The following is a 23,491-nucleotide window of genomic DNA, read 5'->3' as shown; positions in this document are numbered from 1 at the left end:
CAGCTAAAAAGTGACAAGTTTTTTGAAGTGTTTATATACAAATGCTAGAAGTCTAAATAATAAGATGGGTGAACTAGAGTGCCTCATATTAAATGAGAATATTAATATAATAGGCATAACAGGAACTTGGTGGAATGAGGATAATCCATGAGACACAGTAAAATATATCGGAAGTACAGAACAAGTCGTGCTGCTTTTGTATGAAAGAAAGCAGAACAAGTCGTTTCTTTTATATGAAAGAAAGCATAGAATCAAATGAAGTAAAAATCTTAAATGAAACAAATTGTACCATAGAATCTCTATGGATAGTAATTCCATGCTCTAATAATAAAAATGTAGCAGTAGGGATATATTACTGACCATCTGACCAAGATGGTGATAGTGACTGAAATGCTCAGGGAGATTAGAGAGGCTATAAAAATAAAAAACTCAATAATAATGGGGATTTCAACTATCCCCATATTGACTGTGTGCATGTCACCTCAGGATGGGATGCAGAAATTAACTTTTTTGACACCTTAAATAATCTGGACCCACAAGAGGAGAGGCAATTCTTTAGTCCTAAGTGCAGCACAGGATCTGTTCCAAGAGGTGAGTATAGCTAGACTACTTGGTAATGGTGACTATAATATAATTAAATTTAACATCCCTGTGCCAGGGAAAACATCACAGCAGCCCAACACTGTAGTATTTAATTTCAGAAAGGGGAACTACACAGACATGAGTCTGTCAGTTAAACAGAAATTAAGAGGTACGGTGCCAAAAGTGAAATCCCTGCAAGCTGCATGGAACCTTTTTAAAGACGCCATAATAGAGGCTCAACTTAAATGTATATGCCCAAATTAAAAAATATAGTAAGATAACAAACAAAGTGCCACCATGGCTAAACAACAAAGTAAAAGAAGCAGTGAGACGTAAAAAGGCATCCTTTAAAAAGTGGAAGTTAAATCGTAGTGAGGAAAATAGAAAGGAGTATAAACTCTGGCAAATGAACCGTAAAAATATAATTAGGAAGGCCACAAAAGAATTTGAAGAACAGTTAGCCAAAGACTCAAAAAGTAATAGCAAATATTTTTTTAAATACATCAGAAGCAGGAAGCCTGCTAAAGAACCAGTGGGGCCACTGGGATGATCAAGGTGCTGAAGGAGCACTCAAGGACGATAAGACCATTGCAGAGAAACAAAATTAATTTTTTGCATCGGTCTTCACGGCTGAGGATGTGAGGGAAATTCCCAAATCTGAGCCCTTTTTTTTAGCTGAAAAATCTAAGGAACTGTCCCAGATTGAAGTGTCATTAAGAGGACAAACTGATAAACTAAACAGTAATAAGTCACCAGTAATAAGTCAGAACCAGATATTATTCACCCAAGAGTTCTGAAGGAACTCCAATGTTCAATTGCAGAACTACTAACTGTAGTTTGTAACCTATCATTTAAATCAGCTTTTATAACAAATGACTAGAGGACAGCTAACATGATGCCAGTTTTTAAAAACGGCTCCAGAGGTGATCCCTGCAATTATAGGCTGGTAAGCCTGACTTCTGTACGAGGCAAACTGGTTGAAACTATAGTAAAAAAACCCAAAATTGTCAGACACAAAGTTGAACATAATCTGTTGGGGAAGAGTCAACATATTTTTTGTAAAGGGAAATCATGCCTCACCAATCTACTAGAATTCTTTGAGGGGGTCAACAAGCATGTGGAAAGGAGGATCCAGTGGATATACTGTACTTAGATTTTCAGAAAGCCTTTGATAAGGTCCCTCACCAAAGGCTCTTAAGGAAAGTAAGCTATCATGAGATAAGAGGGAAGGTCCTCTCATGGACTGGTAACTGGTTAAAAGACAGGAAACAATGGCTAGGAATAAATGGTCGGTTCTCAGAATGAAGAGAGGTAAATAGTGGTGTTCCCCCCTTCCCCAAGGTCTGTATTGGGGCCAGTCCTATTAAACATATTCATAAATGATCTGGAAAAAGGGATAAACAATAAGGTGGCGAAATTTGCAGATGATACAAAACTATTCAAGATAGTTAAGTCCCACACAGACTGCGAAGAGCTACAAAAGGATCCACAAAATTGGGTGACTGGGCAACAAAATAGCAGATGAAATTCAACGTTGATAATGTAAAATAATGTACATTGGAAAACATAATCGTAAAAAAAATAACGTAAAAACATAATAGCCATACTAGATCAGACCAAAGGTCTATCTAGCTCAGTATCTGTCTTCCGACAGTGCCCACACCATCCACTGACAACGAATTCCACAGGTTGACTGTGCATTGTGTAAAGTACTTCCTTATGTTTGTTTTAAACCTGGTGCCTATTAATTTAATTGGGTGACCCCTGGTTCAAGACCACAGGGGAAGATCCTTAGGCCTGGTCTACACTACGCGTTTATACCGATTTTAGCAGCGTTAAACCGATTTAATGCTGCACCCGTCCACACAACGAGGCCCTATTTAACGATATAAAGGGCTCTTTAAACCAGTTTCTGTACTCCTCCCCGACGAGAGGAGTAGCGCTGAAATCGGTATTACCATATTGGATTAGGGTTAGTGTGGCCGCAAATCGACGATATTGGCCTCCAGGCGGTATCCCACAGTACACCACTGTGACCGCTCTGGACAGCAATCAGAACTCGGATGCACTGGCCAGGTAGACAGGAAAAGCCCCGCGAACATTTGAATTTCATTTCCTGTTTGACGAGCGTGGAGAGGTCACCAGCACAGGTGACCACACAGAGCTCATCAGCACAGGTAACAATGCAGTCTCCTGAGAACTGAAAAAGAGTTCCAGCGTGGACCGCATGGGAGGTACTGGATCTGATCGCTATATGGGGAGAGGATTCTGTGCTAACAGAACTCCGTTCCAAAAGACGAATGAAAAAAAAATTGAAAAAATTTCCAAGGCCATGATGGAGAAAGGCCACACCAGGGACTCAGTGCAGTGCAGAGTGAAAGTTAAGGAGCTCAGACAAGCCTACCAGAAAACCAAAGAAGCAAACGGAAGGTCCGGGGCAGGGCCGAAAACATGCCACTTCTACCCTGAGCTGCATGCAATTCTAGTGCGGTCCGCCACCACTACCCCATCCCTGTCCGTGGATTCCGAGGTGGGGGTGGGAATCTCAGCCAAGCCTGAGGATTCTGCAGATGGGAAAGATGAGGAGGAGGAAGAGGAGGACGACCTTGCAGACAGCACACAGCACTCCATTCTCCCCAACAGCCAGGAGCTTTTTCTCACCCAGATGGAATTACCCTCCCAGCCCTCTAGCCCAGACAATGAAGCTATGGAAGCGACCTCTGGTGAGTGTACCTTTGTAAATATAAAACATGGTTTAAAAGCAAGCGTTTTTTAATGATTGATTTGCCCTGAGGACTTGGGATGCATTCGCGGCCAGTACAGTTATTGGAAAAGTTTGTTAACATGTCTGGGGATGGAGCGGAAATCCTCCAGGGACAGCTCCATGAAGCTCTCCTGGAGGTACTCCAAAAGCCTTTGCAGAAGGTTTCTGGGCAAGGCAGCCTTATTCCGTCCACCATGGTAGGACAGTTTACCACACCATGCATGTAGCAAGTAGTCTGGTATCATTGTACGACAAAGCCTAGCTGCATATGGTCCCGGTGATTGCGGCATTCAAGCAACATCCTTTCTTTATCTCGCTGAGTTATCCTCAGGAGAGTGATATCATTCATGGTAACCTGGTTGAAATTCAGGAATTTAATTAAGGGGACAGAGATGGCCATTCCTACTGGGCTGTTTGCCTGTTGCTTAAAAGAAATCCTTTCTTGCACATAGCCAAGCAGGGGAAGGGGAAGGGGGGGGAATGGCGCTGAACTTTTTCGTGTTTGGCTAGCAGGGATCTTCCTTGCTACCAGCCACGCGGTGGGGGGGGGTAAAGGGGGTGATTAGCAGTGATCTTCCATGATACCAGCCACGCGGTGGGGGGAGGGGTAAATCGATCATCCCACAGAATTGGATGGGGGGAGTGGTTTCTGATGCTGCATGTTAACAGGAAAGAAGCAGCACTGAACGGGATTTGCTTGGTATTTGGGAAAGGAGGGCAGTGTGTATATGAAGGCTGCAGAAGCCGAAAGACAATGGCTTACCATGGCCGCATGCAAGCTGAATTCTGCTGCCCGGATCTGCGTCTGTGAGATCTCTAACACCAGAGCCACAGGCACTCAAATTAAGATGCAAAATGTGACCTTGTAGTGAAATCACATGTGCTATGTAAGGTGAATAGTGTTGTTCACCGTGAAAGAGTATAAGCATTGTCCTGTAAAATGTATCTTTTTAAATACTTCTCTCTCTTTTTTCCCTCCCTCATGCAGCTGCAAATTTTTCAAGCCTCCCTACTCCATCCCGAAGGCTATCTCAGATAAGGCAGCGGAAAAAAAAGACGCAAGACGAAATGTTCTCGGAAATCATGGAAGTGACCCGCAATGAAAGAGCTTATCTGAATGAGTGGAAGGACCTGGTAGCAAATTACAGAAAAGATGCCAGTGAACATGAGGACAGGAGGGACCAACGTGAGGATAGGAGGGACCAACGTGAGGAGAGGAGGGACGCTCGAGAGGTGGCGGCAGGAAGATCAGCAGTGGCGGGATGCAACGCTGGAGCTGCTACGTGATCAAACTGACATCCTCCGACATCTGGTGAAGCTTCAGGAACAGCAGCAGGGTCACAGAGTGTCGCTGCAGCCCCTGTATAACCATCCTCCCCCCTCACCATGTTCCATATCTTCCTCACCCAGACGTGTAAGAACGCGTGGGGGAAGGCTTCGTGCATCCGCCTACTCCACCCCTGTGGACAGCCCAACCAAAAGGCTGTCATTACTTTGAAATTTTTATAGTGGCCTTTTCCTTTCCTCCTATCCTCCTCCCAAACCACACCCGGGCTACCTTGTCAGTTCTCTCCCTCTTTTTATAATGATTTTTTAATAAAGAATTCATGATTTTTAAACGATAGTGACTTTATTTCCTTAAGCAAGCTGTAATCGAAGGGGGAGAGTTGGCTGCTTACAGGGAATGAGTCAGTCAAGGGGGCAGGGGTTCATCAAGGGGAAACAAACACAACAGTCACACCATACCCTGGCCCGTGATGAAACTCATTTTCAAAGCTTCTCTGACGCACACCGCTTTGTGGTGTGCTCTGCTAATCACCCTGGTGTCTGGCTGCGTGTAATCAGCGGCCAGGTGATTTGCCTCAGCCTCCCACCCCACCATAAAGGTCTCCCCCTTACTCTCACAGAGATTGTGCATCACGCAGCAAGCAGCAATAACGAAGGGGACATTGGTTTGGCTGAGGTCTGAGTGAGTCAGTAATGTGCGCCAGCGCGCCTTTAAATGGCCAAATGCACATTCTACCACCATTCCGCACTTGCTCAGCCTGTAGTTGAACAGCTCCTGACTACTGTCCAGGCTGCCTGTGTATGGCTTCATGAGCCATGGCATCAAGGGGTAGGCTGGGTCACCCAGGATAGCTACAGGCATTTCAACATCTCCAACTGCTTTTTTCTGGTCTGGGAAGTAATTCACTTGCTGCAGCCATTTAAACAGAGTAGTGTTCCTGAAGACGCGAACATCATGAACCCTTCCTGGCCATCCCACGTGGATGTTGGTGAAACGTCCCTTGTGATCCACCAGTGCTTGCAGCACCATGGAAAAGTACCCCTTGCGATTTACGTACTGGGTGCCCTCGTGCTCCGATGCCAAGATAGGGATATGGGTTCCATCTATCGCCCCACCACAGTTAGGGAATCCCATTGCAGCAAAGCCATCCACTATGACTTGCACATTTCCCAGAGTCACAACCTTTCATAGCAGCAGCTTAATGATTGCTTTGGCTACTTGCATCACAGCAGCCCCCACAGTAGATTTTCCCACTCCAGATTGATTCCTGACTGACCGGTAGCTGTCTGGCGTTGCAAGCTTCCAGAGGGCTATTGCCACTCGCTTCTCAACTGTGAGGGCTGCTCTCATCTTGGTATTCTGGCATTTCAGGGCAGGGGAAAGCAAGTCACAAAGTTCCACGAAAGTGCCCTTACGCATGCAAAAGTTTCGCAGCCACTGCGAATCATCCCAAACCCACAAAACTATGTGGTCCCACCAGTCTGTGCTTGTTTCCCAGGCCCAAAATCAGCGTTCAATGGCTAGAACCTGCCCCATTACCAGCAGGATCTCCAATGCGCAGGGGCCCGCCATTTGAGAGAATTCTGTGTCCATGTCCTCATCACTCTCATTGCCGCTATGCAGTAGCCGCCTCCTCCTCGCCTGGCTTTGCAGGTCCTGGTTCAGCACAGACTGCACAAGAATACGCGAGGTGTTTACAACATCCAAAATTGCAGTCTTGATCTGAGCAGGGTCCATGCTTGCTGTGCTATGGCGTTTGCAGAGTTCACCCAAGAAAAAAGGCACGAAATGGTTGTCTGCTGCTTTCACAGAGGGAAGGGTGAGGCTGTACCCAGAACCACCCGCGACAATCTTTTTGCCCCATCAGGCACTGGGCTCTCAACCCAGAATTCCAAGGGGCGGGGGAGACTGCAGGAACTATGGGATAGCTACAGGATAGCTACCCACAGTGTAACGCTCCGGAAATCAAAGCTTACTTTGGTACATGGACGCACACCGCCGAATTAATGTGCTTAGTGTGGCCGCGTGCACTCGACTTTATACAATCTGTTTTACAAAAACGGTTTATGTAAAATCAGAATAATCCCATAGTGTAGACATACCCTTAGTTGCTGTAAATTCTTTTAGCTCCATTGACTTCCGTGGAGCTGCAATAACTTGCACTACAGCTAGGATCTAGGCTTTTAACACTGTTCCATAGCATGCTCCTAGAATTGACCTATTCTGTCCACAATATCAAAAAACATTCTAGAACAGGGGTGGGATAAAATGATGGCATCTAAATTAGCTGTTACCACTCAAGAAAGAAATCTTGGAGTCATTGTGGATAGTTCCCTGAAAACATCCACTCAATATGCAGTGGCAGTCAAAAAAGCAAATAGAATGTTGGGAATCATTAAGAAAGGGATAGATAGTAAGACAGAAAATATCATATTGCCTCTGTATAAATCCATGATACACCTACATTTTGAATGCTGCATACAGATGTGGTCGCCCCATCACAAAAAAGATATATTGGAACTGGAAAAGGTTCAGAAAAGGGCAACAAAAATGATTAGGAGTATGGAATGGCTTCCGTATGAGGAGCGATTAATAAGACTGGGACTTTCCAGCTTGGAAAAGAGACAACTACGGGGTGAATATGATAGAGGTCTATAAAATCATGACTGGTGTGGAGCAAGTAAATAAGGAAGTGTTATTTACTTCTTCTCATAACACAAGAGCTAGAGGTTACCAAACGAAATTAATAGGCAGCAGGTTTAAAACAAACAAAGGAAGTATTTTTTAACATAATGCACAGTCAACCTGTGGAATTCCTTGCCCGAGGAAGTTGTGAAGGCCAAGACTATAACAGGATTTAAAAAAGAACTAAGTTAATGGAGGATAGGTCGATCAATGGCTATTAGCCAGGAGGGCAGGGATCCCTAGCCTCTGTTTGACAGAAGCTGGGAATGAGCAATAGGGGATGAATCACTTGATGATTACCTGTTCTGTTCATTATTTTTCTGGGACACCTGGCATCTGAAGAGAGGATGCTGGGCTAGATGAACCTTTAATCTCACCCAGTACGGCCGTCCTTATGTAGAAATTGAGGGAGCCCAAAATTATTAAGGACTTTTGAAAATCCTTGCCATCAACATCTTTCTTAATCCCTAATAGGAAGACAAACGCTGTTCTGAGAGTTGTGGTATAATCTAGGACTCTTCAACTCTTTGCTTACCTTACCATTCTGACCCAGGTCTAAGTCGGTGGCAGAGACTTGAAGAACAAATGTCCCAATATCAGCTCCCTCTGTTACTGAGGCTTCATATATTGATGAAGTAAAGAAAGGGACATTGTCATTGACATCTAAAATATTCAAAAAGAAGAGCTAATTATTCATAATTAAATGTATGTGAGAATTATAAAACTTGTAGTAAGTCTTTTGGCTAATGTACTACAGTGTAATTGTTACCACGTTACACACCTGTTATATTGACATGGACAGTAGTGAATGCTGCCAGAGGCACTGCAGCAACATTCTGGGCCCGAACCTTCAGCACAAAGCTTTTTGTTGTTTCATAATCTAATGGCTCAGCTACTAGGATTGAAGCAGAACCATCTTCTCTGTTTGGAGTCAGATAGAAACGAATTGGCATGTTGGTCTCTGGAACAAGTCCATCTTCTAGATTATAGGTTACACGAGGGTCACCCATGGGAGAAGTTGCTTTAATTGTCTGTGCAGTTGAAAACGTTCAAATAATCAGTTTTGCAGGGGCAGAATTTTTTTTAATACAAGTTATGTGCAGCCCCCTCCCCAAATTCTTCAAAACTCTGTAAAAATCTAATCTTGTTCAATGTATTTCTGTATTATCAGGCAGGTTAGTTTCAATCAAAGATTACCACTGACCACAGATTACCACCCATCCCTGCCCTGATTTTTAACACTTGCTATTTGGTCACTCTCGCTATATATATATAGCAAGTGTAAAAAATCAAGGCAGGGATGGGGGAATAATAGGGGCCTGTATAAGACAAAGCCCTATAAAACTGGGACATTTGGTCACTTTTTATATATAATATATTTGACAATTATTTGACAAAGTTGTGTTAGTTTCTGGTTCTGTGCAACCAAACAGAATGAGGCCATCAATATAAGAATATACATTGTCAGCCCTATAATCCTATTAGATAAAATCACAAAATTCAAAAAAAGAGCAATTAAAGTCATGATGAGACAGAATCCCATATTTAAAGAAATATTTAAATAGGAGTCTTTATTTACTAATACTAAGCTGAGTTCTGTTCTCACATCTGTCCAAATATACTGAAGTCAAGTGGAGGTTGCATAGATATAAATGAGAGCAAGGATTGGCCCATTATTTTAAACATTCTCAGAAATTAAAGTGACAGCAGATCAATAGACGTTTCACTCTTTAGGATTATAAAAACTATTAACAATTTTTAACCAAAGATGCATTTCTTGGTATTTCACAATCTATAAAAACAACTTACCACAATGTGAGTATCTCGTGTGGTATTCTCTGGAATGACAACTTCATAACTGTCTCTTTCCCACTGTGGGGGCTGATTTTTTGCACTAGTAATCGTTACAGCCAGCTCAACCTTACTGCTCCTGTTTCCTCCATCTGTGGCAACAATCTCTTGAGTTGTAAATGACCTCTAAGTGAAAAAAATACATTATTTCATTACTGGGTTTTCTGATCAGGGTTTGAGTTTGTTAATTATTTCCCCTTCAAAAAAAGACAGTTACCTTTTCCGTAAATGGTTTTCTTTGAGATGTGTTGCTCATGTCTATTTCACAATAGGTTTGCGTGCTGGCCACATGCACTGGTGTCAGAATATTTTCCCCTAGCAGTACCCATAGGGGAGCGCCCCTAGAAACCTGTAGAGTGGCGCCTCCATGATGCAGTATAAGGGGTGCTGTGCACTCCCCCCACCCTCATTCCTGCTTGCCGGACAACTCCGACAGAGGGGAAGGAGTGTGGGATATGGAATAGACAAGAGCAACACATCTCGAAGAACACCAGTTACGGAAAAGGTAACTGTTTTTTCTTCTTCGAGTGATTGCTTATGTATATTCTACAATAGGTGATTCCAAGTTATATCTGTTGGAGGTGAGTAGAAAGTCTCAAATTCTCAGGATGGAGAACCGCCCTGCCAAACCCAGTGTCCTCCCTGGTTTGGGAGACGATTGCATAGTGCAAGTGTGAACTGAAGACCATGTGGCAGCGCTGCAGATGTCCTGAATGGGGACATGGGCTAAAAAGGCAGCAGACAAGGATTGCGCCCTAGTCGAGTGTGCCCTTAAAACCAGTGGCAGAGGGATTCCCACCAGGTCATAACAGGTACCGATGCATGAGGTGATCCAGTTGGAGAGCTGCTGGGTGGAGATCAGCCGACCCCTCATGTGTTCAGCCGAGGAGATGAACAGCTGCGAAGACTTCCTGAATAGCTTAGTCCGTTCCAAGTAAAAGGCCAGAGCCCATCTCACATCCAGCATGTGGAGGCAGCGCTCCTCACTGGACACATGGGGCTTGGGGCAGAGGACCGGCAGGAAAATGTCCTGACCCATGTGGTAGGCAGAGACCACCTTCGGGAGGAACGAAGGATGTGGGCGGAGCTGGACCTTATCCTTATGGAACACCATGTACAGGGGCTCAGAGGTCAGCGCCCTGAGTTCTGAGACCCGTCTCGCTGACGTGATCGCCACCAGGAAGGCTACCTTCCACAGGAGATGCGACCAGGAGCACATAGCTAGCGACTCAAAAGGGGGACCTGTCAACTGGGCCAGCCCCAAATCCAGGTCCCACTGTGGGACTGGGGGCCTAATGTACAGGAAGAGACGATCCAACACCTTAAGGAATCACCCAGTCATGTCATGTCACATCATTGGAGAATACCGTGTGCTCCTGCACCGGTGGGTGGAAGGCCAATATGGCCGCCAAGTGCACCTTGACGGATGAGGACACCAGACCCTGAGCTCGAAGGTGAAGGAGGTAGTCCAAAATGAGCTCGATCGGGGCAGCTACAGGGGAAAAGCCCCGCTCAGCCGCCCTCTGGGAAAACCAAGACCACTTTGCCAAGTAGGCTCGGCGTGTGGAGGATTGCCTGCTTTCCAAGAGGATGCGCTGAACCCCTTCTGAGCATGTCCTTTACTCCCGGCCTAACCACTGAGCAATCACGCCATGAGGTGGAGTGCTGCTAGGTTGGGGTGAGCAGGTTGGGTGGGACGGTAATGGCCACGGTGGGGCGACCTCCAGGCTTGTGAGGGTCCCATACCAATGCTGCCTGGGTCATGCCGGGGCAATCAGAAGGACCCAGATCCTGTCTGTCTTTATCTTTTCCAGGACTTTGCCGATCAGCAGGAATGGGGGGAAGGCATTCAGAAACTGGCCCGACCAGGACAGGAGGAAGGCATCGGAGATAGCGCCCCATCCCAGCACCGCTCTGGAGCAGAACTGGGGACATTGACAGTTCTGCCAAGAACGGGTCCACCTGGGGAGTTCCCCACTCTTGGAAAAGTCTGTGCATGAGAGGAGAAATCCCTGCTCAAGCAATCTTGCTCACAAGTTCCAGGCGCCTGGTAGGTGGTAGGCCTGTAAGCAAATGTTGTGGGCTATACAGAAGTCCCACAGCTTGAGGGCTTCCAGGCAGAGGGCAGAGGATCAGGCTCTGCCTTGCCTGTTGACGTAAAACATCAAGGCCATGTTGTACATGAGAACCCTGACCACCCTGCCCTTCCGGTGCGAGCAGAATGCCACGCACACCAGCCAGACTGCCCTGAGCTTGACGTTTATGTGGAGGGGGCCAGGTCCTGTGCAGACCACAGACCTTGGGTATGAACGTCTCCCACATGGGTTCTCCACCTCAGGTGCAATGCATCAGACACCAGTTCCATTTACAGGGGCCTGCTTCTGAACAGGACCCCCACGGAGGACCACCATTGTAGGGAGGCCATCACCAGCTCAGGCACAGTGAAGACCTTGTCCATTCTGTCTCTGGCCTGGGAGAACTCCGAGACCAACCAGAGCTGGAAGGGCCTCATCCTGAGTCTGGCATGGCGAACCACATATGTGCACACTGACATGTGACCCAAGAACTGGAGATATACTCTGGTTGTTGTCACTGGAAACCTCATGATTGTGTCAATGGGCCCTTTCAGGGTCTCAAACCTGTCCAGTGGGAGGGAGGCTCTGGCCAATGCGGCGTCCAGGACTGCCCCGATAAACACTATGCACTATGCCGGGACTAATGTGGACTTGGTATCATTTACCAATAGGCCCAGGATGGCGCACGTGGACCGAAGGAGCACCACGTGATCCCGCACCTGCAACTGGGAGCTGCTCTTGACCAGCCAGTCGTCCAGATAGGGGAAGATCTGGACCCCATGGTGCCTGAGGTAGGCCGCCACCACAGACATATGCTTTGTAAATAACCTGGAGGCAGTGGACAGGCCAAATGGGAGGACCGTAAATTGGTAGTGTTCCTGTCCAACCATGAAACGGAGGAAGCACCTGTGCCCCTCATATATATGGATGTGGAAGTACGCGTCCTGCAGATCAAGAGTGGGGTACCAGTCCCTGAGATCCAGGGAGGGGATGATGGAGGCCAGGGAGAACATGAGGAACTTGAGCTTCACCGTGTACCAGTTCAGGCCTTGCAGGTCCAGGAGGGGCCTGAGCCCCCCTTTGGCTTTGGGGATAAGGAAATAGCGAGAGTAGTACCCCTTGCGTTTGAACTCCACTGGCACCACTTCCACCACTCCTAGGCCAAGGAGCCGCCCCACCTCCTGCTCCAGCAGAGCCTCATGAGAGGGGCTCCCCAGGAGGGACGGGGGCAGAGGGTGGTTGGGAGGGGTAGAGGTAAACTGGAGGGTACAGCCCCAGGAGATGGTGCTGAGGATCCATCAATCCGAGGTCAGCTGCGACCACTCCGGGAGAAAAGCACACAACCGGTTGGAGAAGGAAAGCTTTATTGTGGGTGGATCCCTGATATGAACTGGTAGGTTTCCCCTAGGCCTCCTGTCAAAACTGCCGTTTCCCTGCCTGTTTGCCCTTGGAGGGCCCAGGCTGGGGGGGCAGGCCGAGACTGCCTCGGTGGCGTTTTGTACAGTCCCGCAACTTTTTATAGGGGGGCTGGTATTTAGAGTGGGTGGCCTAGGTGGGAGCCTACTGTGGCTTAAACTGAGCTCTAGCCAGAGCCGGATATAGAGGCCACTTAAGCGTAGTGTGGGAGTCTTTCAGGCCAGGCAGTTTTATGTCCATCTGTTCTGCAAACAGAGCTTTGCCGTCAAACGGGAAGTCCTGCGAGGAGTTCTGCGCCTCACTGAACAGCCCAGACAGCAGGAGCCACGACGCCCTTCTCATGGACACTGCAGAGGCCATGGACCGTGCGGCCAGGTCCACTGCATCCGATGCTGCCTGCAGGGTTTCCCTGACAGCCACTGTACCCTCCTCCATCTGAGCTTTGAACTCCTTCCTGTCACGCTCCTGGAGGGAGTCTTCGAACTTCGGAAGAGAGCCCCACAGATTGAACTCATATCAGCCCAGAAGAGCCTGATGGTTCACCAACCATAACGGGAAGCTTGAGGATGAATTAATTTTTCTCCCAAATGAATCCAGCCTCCTTGAGTCTTTATTTTTCAAAGTAGGGGCTAGTTGGCCCTGTTGCTCCCTGTGGTTGACTCGACTACCAGGGAGTTAGGGGCAGGGTGGGTGTATAGGTATCCATGTCCCTTGGCGGGCACAAAATACTTGCTTTCTGCTCTCTTAGAGGTGGGGGCCAATGAGGCCAGGGTTTGCCACAAGGCATTTGAAATTTTTGCCACCCCTTCATGGAGTGGCAAGGCCACCCTGCCCAGTACCGAGGTGGACAGGATGTTAAAAAGGGAGTCCAAGGGCTCCTCCACGTCCTCTGCCCGAAGGTTGAGGTTTGATGCTACCCTTTTCAATAGTTCCTGGTGGGCTTTAGAGTCCTCCTGCAAGATGGAGGAAGGAGGAGCCATAATCGCCTCATCAGGGGAGGGCGCAAAGGTGGGCGCAGTACTTTGAGTGTTTACCAGCACCGGAGGATCCACGATGTGGTTGCTCTCTAGGCATGGCGTCGAAGATGCACATCCCACCAACTCCTTTCTCGAAGGCTGGGAGAGGGAGGCCCGACAACCATTCCAAGGCCCCAGCCACTGAGCGAGCCCCACCAGGTGCCCACTGGTACCACTGTGCCAGCTATGGAGCCTGATGCCACTGCACCTGCTGTGGCACTGGCAGAGCAGGCTGTTTGGCCTGGCTGACCCATCGATGGACGACTACAAAGGGAGGCGGGACTGACATACGACCTGGCACTGTCCCTGGACCAGGAGGAGCAGTGGTGCCGGGAGCTGTGCTGACCACAAGACCGTGATCTCGACATGGAGGAACGGTACCACTGGTAGCAGCTGCGCTGCAATCGGCTCCGGTGGACGGATCCACAACGGCGAAGCACCAGTGATCGACACCCAGGGCTGTGGGAGCAGTGCCATGGAGGGGTCCTGGAGCAAGACGATGAATGGGAATGGCGTTGAAATTCATGTTGTGACTGGCTACAATAGCCCCTCGGGGACGAGGATCTTCGGTGGTGTCTGCTTCGGTCCCGTTGGTGTCCGCTCCTCGAGGCAGAGTGGTGCCTGGAGTCCCTGTCAGTTGGAACCCAGCCAGAAATCCTGGTGGGTGTCGACGGTGACCTGCGTGGACTATGCACGGAATGGTTGCTGAGCGGCGAACGGTGTCGGAAACATTCCCTCAACCATGTCTGGTACTCAGTCAGGGGCGACCGCGGAGATCCCAGCAACAGCTTGCCTCTGGACCGTGGGGCCAACATTGGCAGTGCTCCTGGTACCGGCATGGACTTAATGTCCTGGGCCGCTTACAGGGCCTCTGGTGTGGAGGGCCTCCGGACATCTGGGGAAGCCTGCTCCAAATGGGCCGGGTTTCTCTGCTCAACCTGAATCGGAGGCCTAGAGGTCAATGGGGATCGAGGACTGCTCAACATGGCCCTAGCCTCTCCCCCAGTCTTGCTTCAGTGCCGCAGCAGTAAAGGACTCTTCTTAGCCTTCTTGGCATGCCCCACAGGTGGGGAGCAGTGCCAACTGGCAGATGGCACTGGGGGGGTCACCGTGCACCAACACCGACTCCATCAGGATCGCCCGGAGCCTAATGTCTCTCTCTCTCAGTCCGAGGCTTGAACGACTTGCCAATCTTGCAGAGATTGCTGAGATAGATTTCACCCAAACAGTGTAAACAGTCCACATATGGATCACTCACTGGCATTGGTCACCTACAAGTGTCACAGGACTTAAAACTCAGGGCGTGGGGCATGCCCCGGCCCAGGCGCACTAAACTAACTAAACTAAACTACTAATTACAGGTACTACTACACTGAACAAACAAGAGTTCTGGAGGAGAGCTGCAGCAAATCTGGAGCACTTCCGAAGAACCTTCACTGGTGGCAAGAAGGAACTGAGCGTGGGGGAAGAGTGCAGCCAAGGAGGTGCAATTCTAGGGGTCGCTAGAGGCGCTCCCTTATGAGTACTGCTAGAAGAACAACTTCCGACACTGGTGCACGGGGCAAGCATGCACATCTATTGTGGAATACACGTGAGCAATCACTCAAAGAAGAATGTAAGCCTTAGAAAGCTTAGTATGACAGTCTAAGACTCATTGAACAATGCACCATTTTAAAAAATTGTTTCTTTGCAGAAAACAACATACAAGTACATGGTATGCACACAGTACCTGTATAGTTAATGCACTGTACCATGTGTGTACGTGCACAAAACTATACATGCTGAGTATATACTTTTATACACACACACACAAGTTTGTGTGTATGTGAACATTTGTGAAGCTATTATCCACATCTTTTCACATCTACAACCAACCAGACATCACACTGAGGCATAATGCACCAGTATGGCTCCCATTTCTTTCATCTTCCACTGATGCACAGTAAGAGTCCTCTTTTGACATAACCACAACAGCAATAGCTCTATGCTTATCAGACCCCATTCATTCAAGAGAAAGGCCATATCCTCAGCTGTTGTAAATCAATGTAGCTATTCTGATTTACATCCTGTGAAGATCTGGTCCTCTGGACTCTTCATCAAACCACTACTTTCCCCCTCTGAGTTCTGCTGTGACTATAAACTATACACCTGAACTACTTCACCTGGAAAGTAAAAAATTCATTTCTAGCCCTTATAACGATCTTAGTCTGACATCTTTAGTAGTTTTTGAAAGTAACTATTATAACAATTTACATTAAAAAAAAACTAATTTGAGGCAGGAGTCCTACTGATAGTTACTACTGAGTAGGACAGAACTGTCATCTTGCTATGCATATTAGCCTAGAACTATTTGAACTGAACAGTCAGTCAAAACATCTAAGGACAAACCATGGCCCCTCTAGCACAGGTGTGCTTTACAGAACAGGAGCCCTTCTCCATCCCAGCTCACCAATTTGGGGGACAGCCCTAATTTGGCTGCAGACACTGGGGAGTGCAAGGGAGTCCATTAGCCCAGCTGGCAGCAATAATGGCTCCAGAAGGGGCATCTCTAAGTGAGGTGATGTTAGAACCAAGACACTAAACTGCCCATATGCCACCAGATCAGCAATGCCACTCAGATGCCCAGAGCATTACTGCCTCAGAGAGGGATAATCTGGCCCACAGAGTGCATACTAAATAAAGATACTATTGTTAGTACAGTCATTGGGTAGTATTATATCTTGACAGTACCCTGTTAAGAAAGTAGAGTCAAAGGGTAGCAATGATTTAATTAATCTAATAATCCCCTACTGTACATTAGAAAAAGCTCAACCATGTAATTCCAAGTTGTGCCGTACAATTAATTTTTTTCCCAAAAGAAGCTTAAACATTATCAAGAAAAGGTTCTTCTTAATGTTCATTTCACAGTGGTGTAAATTCAGCTCCCACTAAGACACGGGACCCAGATGCAAGAAGGTGGAAAAGTTCTGCTGCTTGCCCCAGCTAATTGCTTGGCATGTTTCATAAGCATGTGTCCTAGCCTATGCAGCTCTGCTATTGAGACCTATGGGGGCACTCAGAAACAATAAGAAATTTTTAAAAAATGAAATGTACCTGCATCCAAATTCTGTGTGCCAGCCTCACAACAGTTAAATTTAAAAGAAATAGCCAATACTTTCAAACTTAGGCATCTAAACCCTCTTTTCTTTTTTTTTCTTTTTTTTTTACTTTGACAGGAGTTAGGGCTTTTTATTTAAGTGCTTAGACATGGGTAAAGTACCAAATGTAGGCATCCAGGTTTGAAAATTTTGTCCACGGTGCTTTCATCTTCCAGATGGAATATCCATGAGAGACAACCAAGTATGTACTGCATAGTGCACATTACAGTAAGGGGTTCTGTCAAGGTATTTTTTCCTCCAGTTTGAACTTTAGCGTCCAAAAGTGGGGACCTGCATGGACACTTCTAAGCTTAATTCCTATCTTAGATCTGATAGCACTGCCACCAGCCAAAATACAGTGTTTGGCACACTTTCTGTTCCCCTAAAACCTTCCCTGGGGAACCCAAGACCCAGACCCCTTGGGTCTTAAAACAAGGAGAAATAAACCATGCCCTCTCCTTTCCCCCTCCCAGACTTTCCCCTCCCTGAGTACCCTGAGAGGCTACACTGATCCAAACTCCTTGGATCTTAAAACAGAGAGGAATTAACCTTTCCTCCCCTCCTTTCCCCCCACCAATCCCTGGTGAGTTCAGACCCAATCCCCTTGGGTCTTAAACAAGGAAAAAAATCAATCAGGTTCTTAAAAAAGAAAGCTTTTAAAGAAAGAAAGCTTTTAAAGAAAGAAAGCTTTTAAAGAAAGAAAGAAAGAAAGAAAGAAAGAAAGAAAGAAAGAAAGAAAGAAAGAAAGAAAGAAAGAATTATCTCTGTAAAATCAGGATGGAAAATGTTTACAGGGTAGTCAGCTCATATAGACTAGAGGGACTTCCCCCCCTCCTCCAGGCTGAAATTCGAAGTTACAGCAAACAGAGGTAAAATCCTTCCAGTAAAATACACATTCATGAGTTAAGAAAACAAACATAAGACTAATCCGCCTTTTCTAGCTAGTACTTACTATTTTGAACATAAAAGAGACTGTTTCAGAAAGATTGGGGAAACCTGGGGTGCACGTCTGGTCCCTCTTAGCCCCAAGAGCGAACAAAAACACAAAACAAACAGCACAAACAAAGACTTCCCTCCACCAAGATTTGAAAGTATCTTGTCCCCCCATTGGTCCTCTGGTCAGGTGTCAGCCAGGTTCACTGAGCTTCTTAACCCTTTATAGGTAAAAGAGACATTAACCCTTAACCATCTGTTCATGACAGGTTCACAACAGCAACAAACGAACTTCAGACCCCTTGCATGCATGAGCAGAGAAGAGGAAAGGCACAGGCGTCTCTCCCCCAAATTTGTAGCTCTGTATAGAAGGCAGGTACAAGGGTCAGGGTGGAGGTGGGGACATGGCCTTGACCCTGTCCATTCCCACCAGTCTGCAGAACTAGCCAGGCTCAGAGGGAAGGGCGCACTGTACCTGAGGTATGGGTTGGTTGACATACACCCAGCCTGTACTAGGATTCACTTGGAAATATGCTGGTTCTTCATTTGCTATGGAGAACGTTATGGCAGCATTTGAACCATAATCATCATCATGGGCTGCAACACGAAGAAAACTAGTCCCAACTTTTGTGTCTTCTCTCAGGAAATCTGGCAGAAGGAAAGTAGATTTGAAACTAACCCTTAACTCACTGTAGCAATATGAGCAATTCTTTAAGAAACATGAATACTTAAAGAAAAACAAATGAGAGTTACACTTTATCTACTTTGTAGCTATACCATAGGATTCAAATTGGGTGTTCTGAAGAGCTGCTATTGATTGTGGGGAAATCAAATTATCAAAATTGATAATGGGGAGAAACAACAATTAAGTACATGGAATTGTTAAGTGTTAACTAATTGTTTCTCATGCGACTATTTAAGAGAAAACCAAATCAAAAGAGAATTATTGATGATTGCTATTCATGAGACTAGACTTAGGGGAACAATTAGTAAACTATTTAACTGTTGTTTTGCCCAGTTATCAACTTCGATAATTTGGTTTGTTTTCTTTTAAGAATTTAAAAAATACATAGCACTGAGAACTCCCTTCCTTCCCCACTAAAGGAAGAGTTGGGGATCACATTTTAACTTGTGCTACCAAATATGGCTGGAACTCTATTCTTCTGAGATATTCAGTCAATTTTCTTTAAAACCTTCCTAAACTCTTTTTTTATTGTGATTGAATACATACTATGTATGAATGAATGATACCGTACATATATTTAAATGGTATTGTAATTTACTGTACGAAACCAGAAAAAAAACTGCATTTGAATTGTCAAACAGGCAGAAAGACAAGTAACTCAAAAGGGTGTGAAACTCTGTAAGCACAAGAGGATCTGCCAAACTTAAAATCCATGAAAATCCAGAGTTGAGTCTGAAACCTGTTATGTCTTTATTTTCCATCATAAAAAGGACTCCAGTCTTTCAGGAAAGTGCCACATAATTCCCATTAGTGTTAATGAGAGTTATATATATAAGTTGGCGAGAAAAGACACCAATAATATAGTACTTGGGTAAAATCAAGCATTGTTTGAAAAATCTGCAACGCACAGCAAAGTAGTAGATCAGAGATATAGTTTCAGACATACCTCCAAATGTCTTTGCTTTGTGAGCAGGGGAGGCTCCAGGCACCAGCGCAGGAAGCGCGTGCCTGGGGCGGCAATTCGGCAGCGGGTACGCTGAAGGCGTGGGACCGGCAGATCACCCACAGAACTACTGCCGAATCCATGTGACCAGTGGATCTCCCACAGAAATGCCGCCGAAGGCTCCCTGACTGCCGTACTTGGGGTGGCAAAAAAACATAGAGCCACCTCTGTTTGTGAGTTTAATTCAGTATTTAATATCTAATAATTACAAAATGCTTAAATCTGATAGACTGAAGCATTATTTTATAATTATGGCTTTAAATGATTTTTTAAAATTCAATAGACTAAAACATAAGCAATATTTGGAGATCTTCTCCACAGGTGCATAGAATCTCCTTTATGGCACTGACAATTATGCATGCATAATTGCATAGATTTTTTACTTTATATTTTGTAATTTTTCATGCCAATCTGTAGTATGTATCTTATGCTAAAATGGATATGAATTTTTTTTAAAAAGTTATTGAAAATGCTCCTGCACATATACGGTAGCCAGTTTTCAATCAAACTGACAATATCTTTAATTACTAATTAGCTGCAAAATGTCTTTTTCCCAAAAAACTTAATTTTTTTTAATAATAAAATTTAGATCCATGTACAAAATGAACAACAACAAGAACATCTTAAAACCCTAAGGAAACTTAAATGGATGAAACTCAAATGGTAAAAATGAAGCATGCTACCAAAACATGTTAACTGGAAAACAACATGAAGTAATAGTAAGGTCTGACCTTGCAAACACTTAAGCACATTATTAACTTTACAGACCTGAGTAGTCTATAGACACTTGGACTACACAGCTGAGTAGAGTTACTGACACATGTAATCGCTTGCAGGATTTTAACACAGAACAGTACTCAGGACGGACTATGGGTTAGGATTGTGTCTGATACCACCATGTGCACTGTATAATATTAAATGCACCAGTCTGACTGTAGTTGCACAGTAATTTTGCCAATACACAAGAGTAGGTGTGGGGCAGGGAAACCAAAACAAAAATCTTAGACATCAGGTAACTTCACACTCAGGGTACTGAAACTCTATCCAATGACTCTCAATTACATTCATAGCGAGTGTTTTCAAATCTAGGATCATTGTCATTTTGGTCCAGGATGACAACATTTATCTGACAGATTCCAATGAGAGGTTCTGCAGCCTGGTCTGTCGCAGTCACAGTAATAGGATATTCCCTTTGGTTTTCTCGATCAAATCTCTGAAGAGTTGTCAAGACTCCTGAAAACAGATTAAAGAGTTTTAATATTATGTATTTTACTGAAGACTTTTTTTTTCTTTGAAGCCATTTGGGAATTTTTTTTTTGACTGTCAAGTGGTAGAAAAAAACATTTTGAGCTACAATGTAATGGGCTAAAAATTCATCAGTGAATTGGTGTAAATTGAGTGTTGAATTACAGAGCCCAATCCTGCCAAGTCTTAAGAATTTCAGTAGCACTACTCATTTACCTAAGTTTGCAAACCTAAATCTTTGCGAGATTGGGGTCCTAATTTAGAAAATGGATGCAAGCACCAAGAGAATTCTGAATGGGAGGAATTGTGCAAAGAATCCAATTCTTAAGTGTTTGCAGAGTCTGACACATTTTGTGTATTTCGCACCCCTGGAATCCCAATCTGGATTTACATGCTGGAAAATATGAATTTGCTAAGTATGTTTTCTGCTACAAAATACTGAAAATTTGGGGGAGGGAGGTATTTCTAGAATGTCTTTGTTCTCTGAAAGAGACTTTTGAAACCACTCTTTCAGATATGTCATTCATATTTTATAAATTGATTTTCAGATAAAGCACATTTTAAAAAAATTAAAATCTATTTACAAATTAAAAATAAACATATCAAACTGAAGAAGTACTTCTAGATTTCAAAGAAAATAAATTCTAGTTAAGTTCAGAAGAGTTATCGAAGTAAAAGCAGAGGAAGATTTGTTCACACTATATTTATATTTTATTTCAATATAACAAATGGTTTGAGTCTTACGTTACACCAGTGTGATACTGGTCTGAGTAACTACACTGACTTCAACAGAGTTACTCTTGATTTACACTAGTGTAAATAAGATCAGATTGTAGGCCAAAAGGTTCTGAGATTTGTTTTACCTGTATCAGGATGAATACTAAACGCTGGTAAGGTGCCATCTCTATGCATCATTCCATATTTCACTCTCCCATTGGCTCCTTCATCAGCATCAGTTGCCTCAACCTGCAGTACAAATGTTCCTGAAGGCTGGTTCTCCGACACAGAAGCATGTTCCCGATAATATTGACACTAGGGAAAATACTCAAACATTTTACATACTATTTTACTTTAATTAACATAAATAAACTATTCAGACATTCTGAGCTATGCACATTTATTGTTCCTGAATATATCTTGAATAATCCATAACTTCACTTTTTACTTTGTTATTTTTAAGCTATATGGAGATGCTTAGTGGCCCTATTTCTTGCAGCAAGCAAAATATTTGGACAAAGTTGCTGCTGTCGCATATGCTTCTAATTTTAAGTGTCTTCTCTCTGATAATTAATGCCTTATATAGAATCTGCACCCTGCTGCAATTTTAATGCAATGCAGTGTCAATTTTTTTTAAAAAAAGCTTTCAATACAAGATTGCTTTGCCAAGAATAGGTGGCTAACTGCACTGGATACTGAATGACAACAGGAAAAATAGCTGACAATGCAAAATATGCAATGATGTCCACCCATATATCTGAGAGCAGTACCAAGCTCATAATGTTTTAGCAAATAAAGTTAATCAGTATTCCTGAAAAAGCAATGTCAATTTATACTGCAGTCTCTCATATGAACAAAACTTCTACATTAAATTGTTTATATTCAGTATTTAATAGAGATATTGAAGGATGTAACAACAGATATAACACAAATTAATAATGAAATAAAATACATAAATACTCAATTAAAAATATAGTTTAAGATAAAATCTTTTCAATCTCTGTCCTTCAACATAAATCTAGACTCAAATTCCCAATCAATTAAGGAAGAAGTCTGCATACTTTATAGAAGCATATTTGATTATTATAGCAAGTCTACTGTACATAAGATATTACCTATCTGAGCTGGAGCTAAGGCTTGTGGCATATAAACAACTATTCATTTTACATACAGGACAATTTTTGTTCAGTAAAAGGTTAGGAGTTGTGCCTGCACCTCTTCACATACAACATACTGAACCCACTAAACCCTTATTCACTAAATCCTTATCATTTGACGTTATAACACACATGACCTAATGTATTTACCTTCTGAAATATAGGTTTGTTATTGTTGACATCATCAATTCCCACGATGACCAGTGCTGTACTAGTGAGAGAGTGAGGCCCACCAGAGGCATTATCATCAGTAGCTGTGACATTAAGTATGTACTCTGTCCCCTGAAGCTTAGGAAGTGGGCTCGAGCGAAGTCGAATTAATCCTGGAAGATCAGTGACAATAGATTTTGTTTGCCTTTCTTGTTTTTCTCCTATTTGAGAATTATTATTCCCCCACCACTAGCACGAGCAACCACCACTTATGCCTGATTTACACACAAAGTGGCACTGATTTAACTAAAGGTGTGATTTTAAACCATTTAGTTAAACAGGTGCAATTACATGTACACACATTCTTAATCTAATTTAATATCATCCATGCGAGGAGCTTGATCCAAACCCATTGACATCAACAGAAAGACTCGCATTGACTTAAATGGATTTGGACTATCGGGGGTGGAAGTGAGGGTGAGGTTATACCAATTTACCTCAATAAGTTTCTAAATTGTAATTTTAAACCCTAAACTGTAATTGCCAGTCTCCTAACTCTGGCTAGAGGGATAGTTAAATTTTTTTTCCCTAGAGTGAAATTATTTCTGCCAGTGAAACCCAGAAGTCTGAGCCAGTTTCCAAATTCAAATCCCCCAATTAATAATAGAATAACCTACCGCTATGTCTAAAATGGCTGCAAATACCCACAGGCAAGATCTGTCTTCGTTTTGCAACCAGGTAACAATACTGTACCTTAGGGCAAATCCTAATACCACTTCCAGCCCAG

General features: G+C 44.4%; 1 protein-coding gene across 1 annotated transcript in view; it reads right to left on the bottom strand.

The window, feature by feature from the left end:
• Window positions 1–23,491, bottom strand: part of LOC127034315 (neural-cadherin-like) — a 90,102-nt gene that overhangs the window by 43,826 nt on the left and 22,785 nt on the right. Inside the window, exons 7-13 of the mRNA XM_050923030.1 lie at window positions 22,705–22,877; window positions 21,544–21,712; window positions 20,498–20,668; window positions 18,223–18,395; window positions 9,129–9,296; window positions 8,101–8,350; window positions 7,855–7,982 (exon numbers count right to left, since the gene is read on the bottom strand). Of these exons, the coding sequence (XP_050778987.1) occupies window positions 7,855–7,982; window positions 8,101–8,350; window positions 9,129–9,296; window positions 18,223–18,395; window positions 20,498–20,668; window positions 21,544–21,712; window positions 22,705–22,877 (1,232 nt within the window). The remainder of the gene's footprint in view (window positions 1–7,854; window positions 7,983–8,100; window positions 8,351–9,128; window positions 9,297–18,222; window positions 18,396–20,497; window positions 20,669–21,543; window positions 21,713–22,704; window positions 22,878–23,491) is intronic.

The sequence above is a fragment of the Gopherus flavomarginatus genome, chromosome 14 (genome assembly GCF_025201925.1).
Source record: "Gopherus flavomarginatus isolate rGopFla2 chromosome 14, rGopFla2.mat.asm, whole genome shotgun sequence".
Classification (NCBI taxonomy): Eukaryota; Metazoa; Chordata; order Testudines; family Testudinidae; genus Gopherus; species Gopherus flavomarginatus.
The sequence above is the reverse complement of the archived record's forward strand: the minus strand, read 5'-3'. Positions and strand labels throughout refer to the sequence as shown.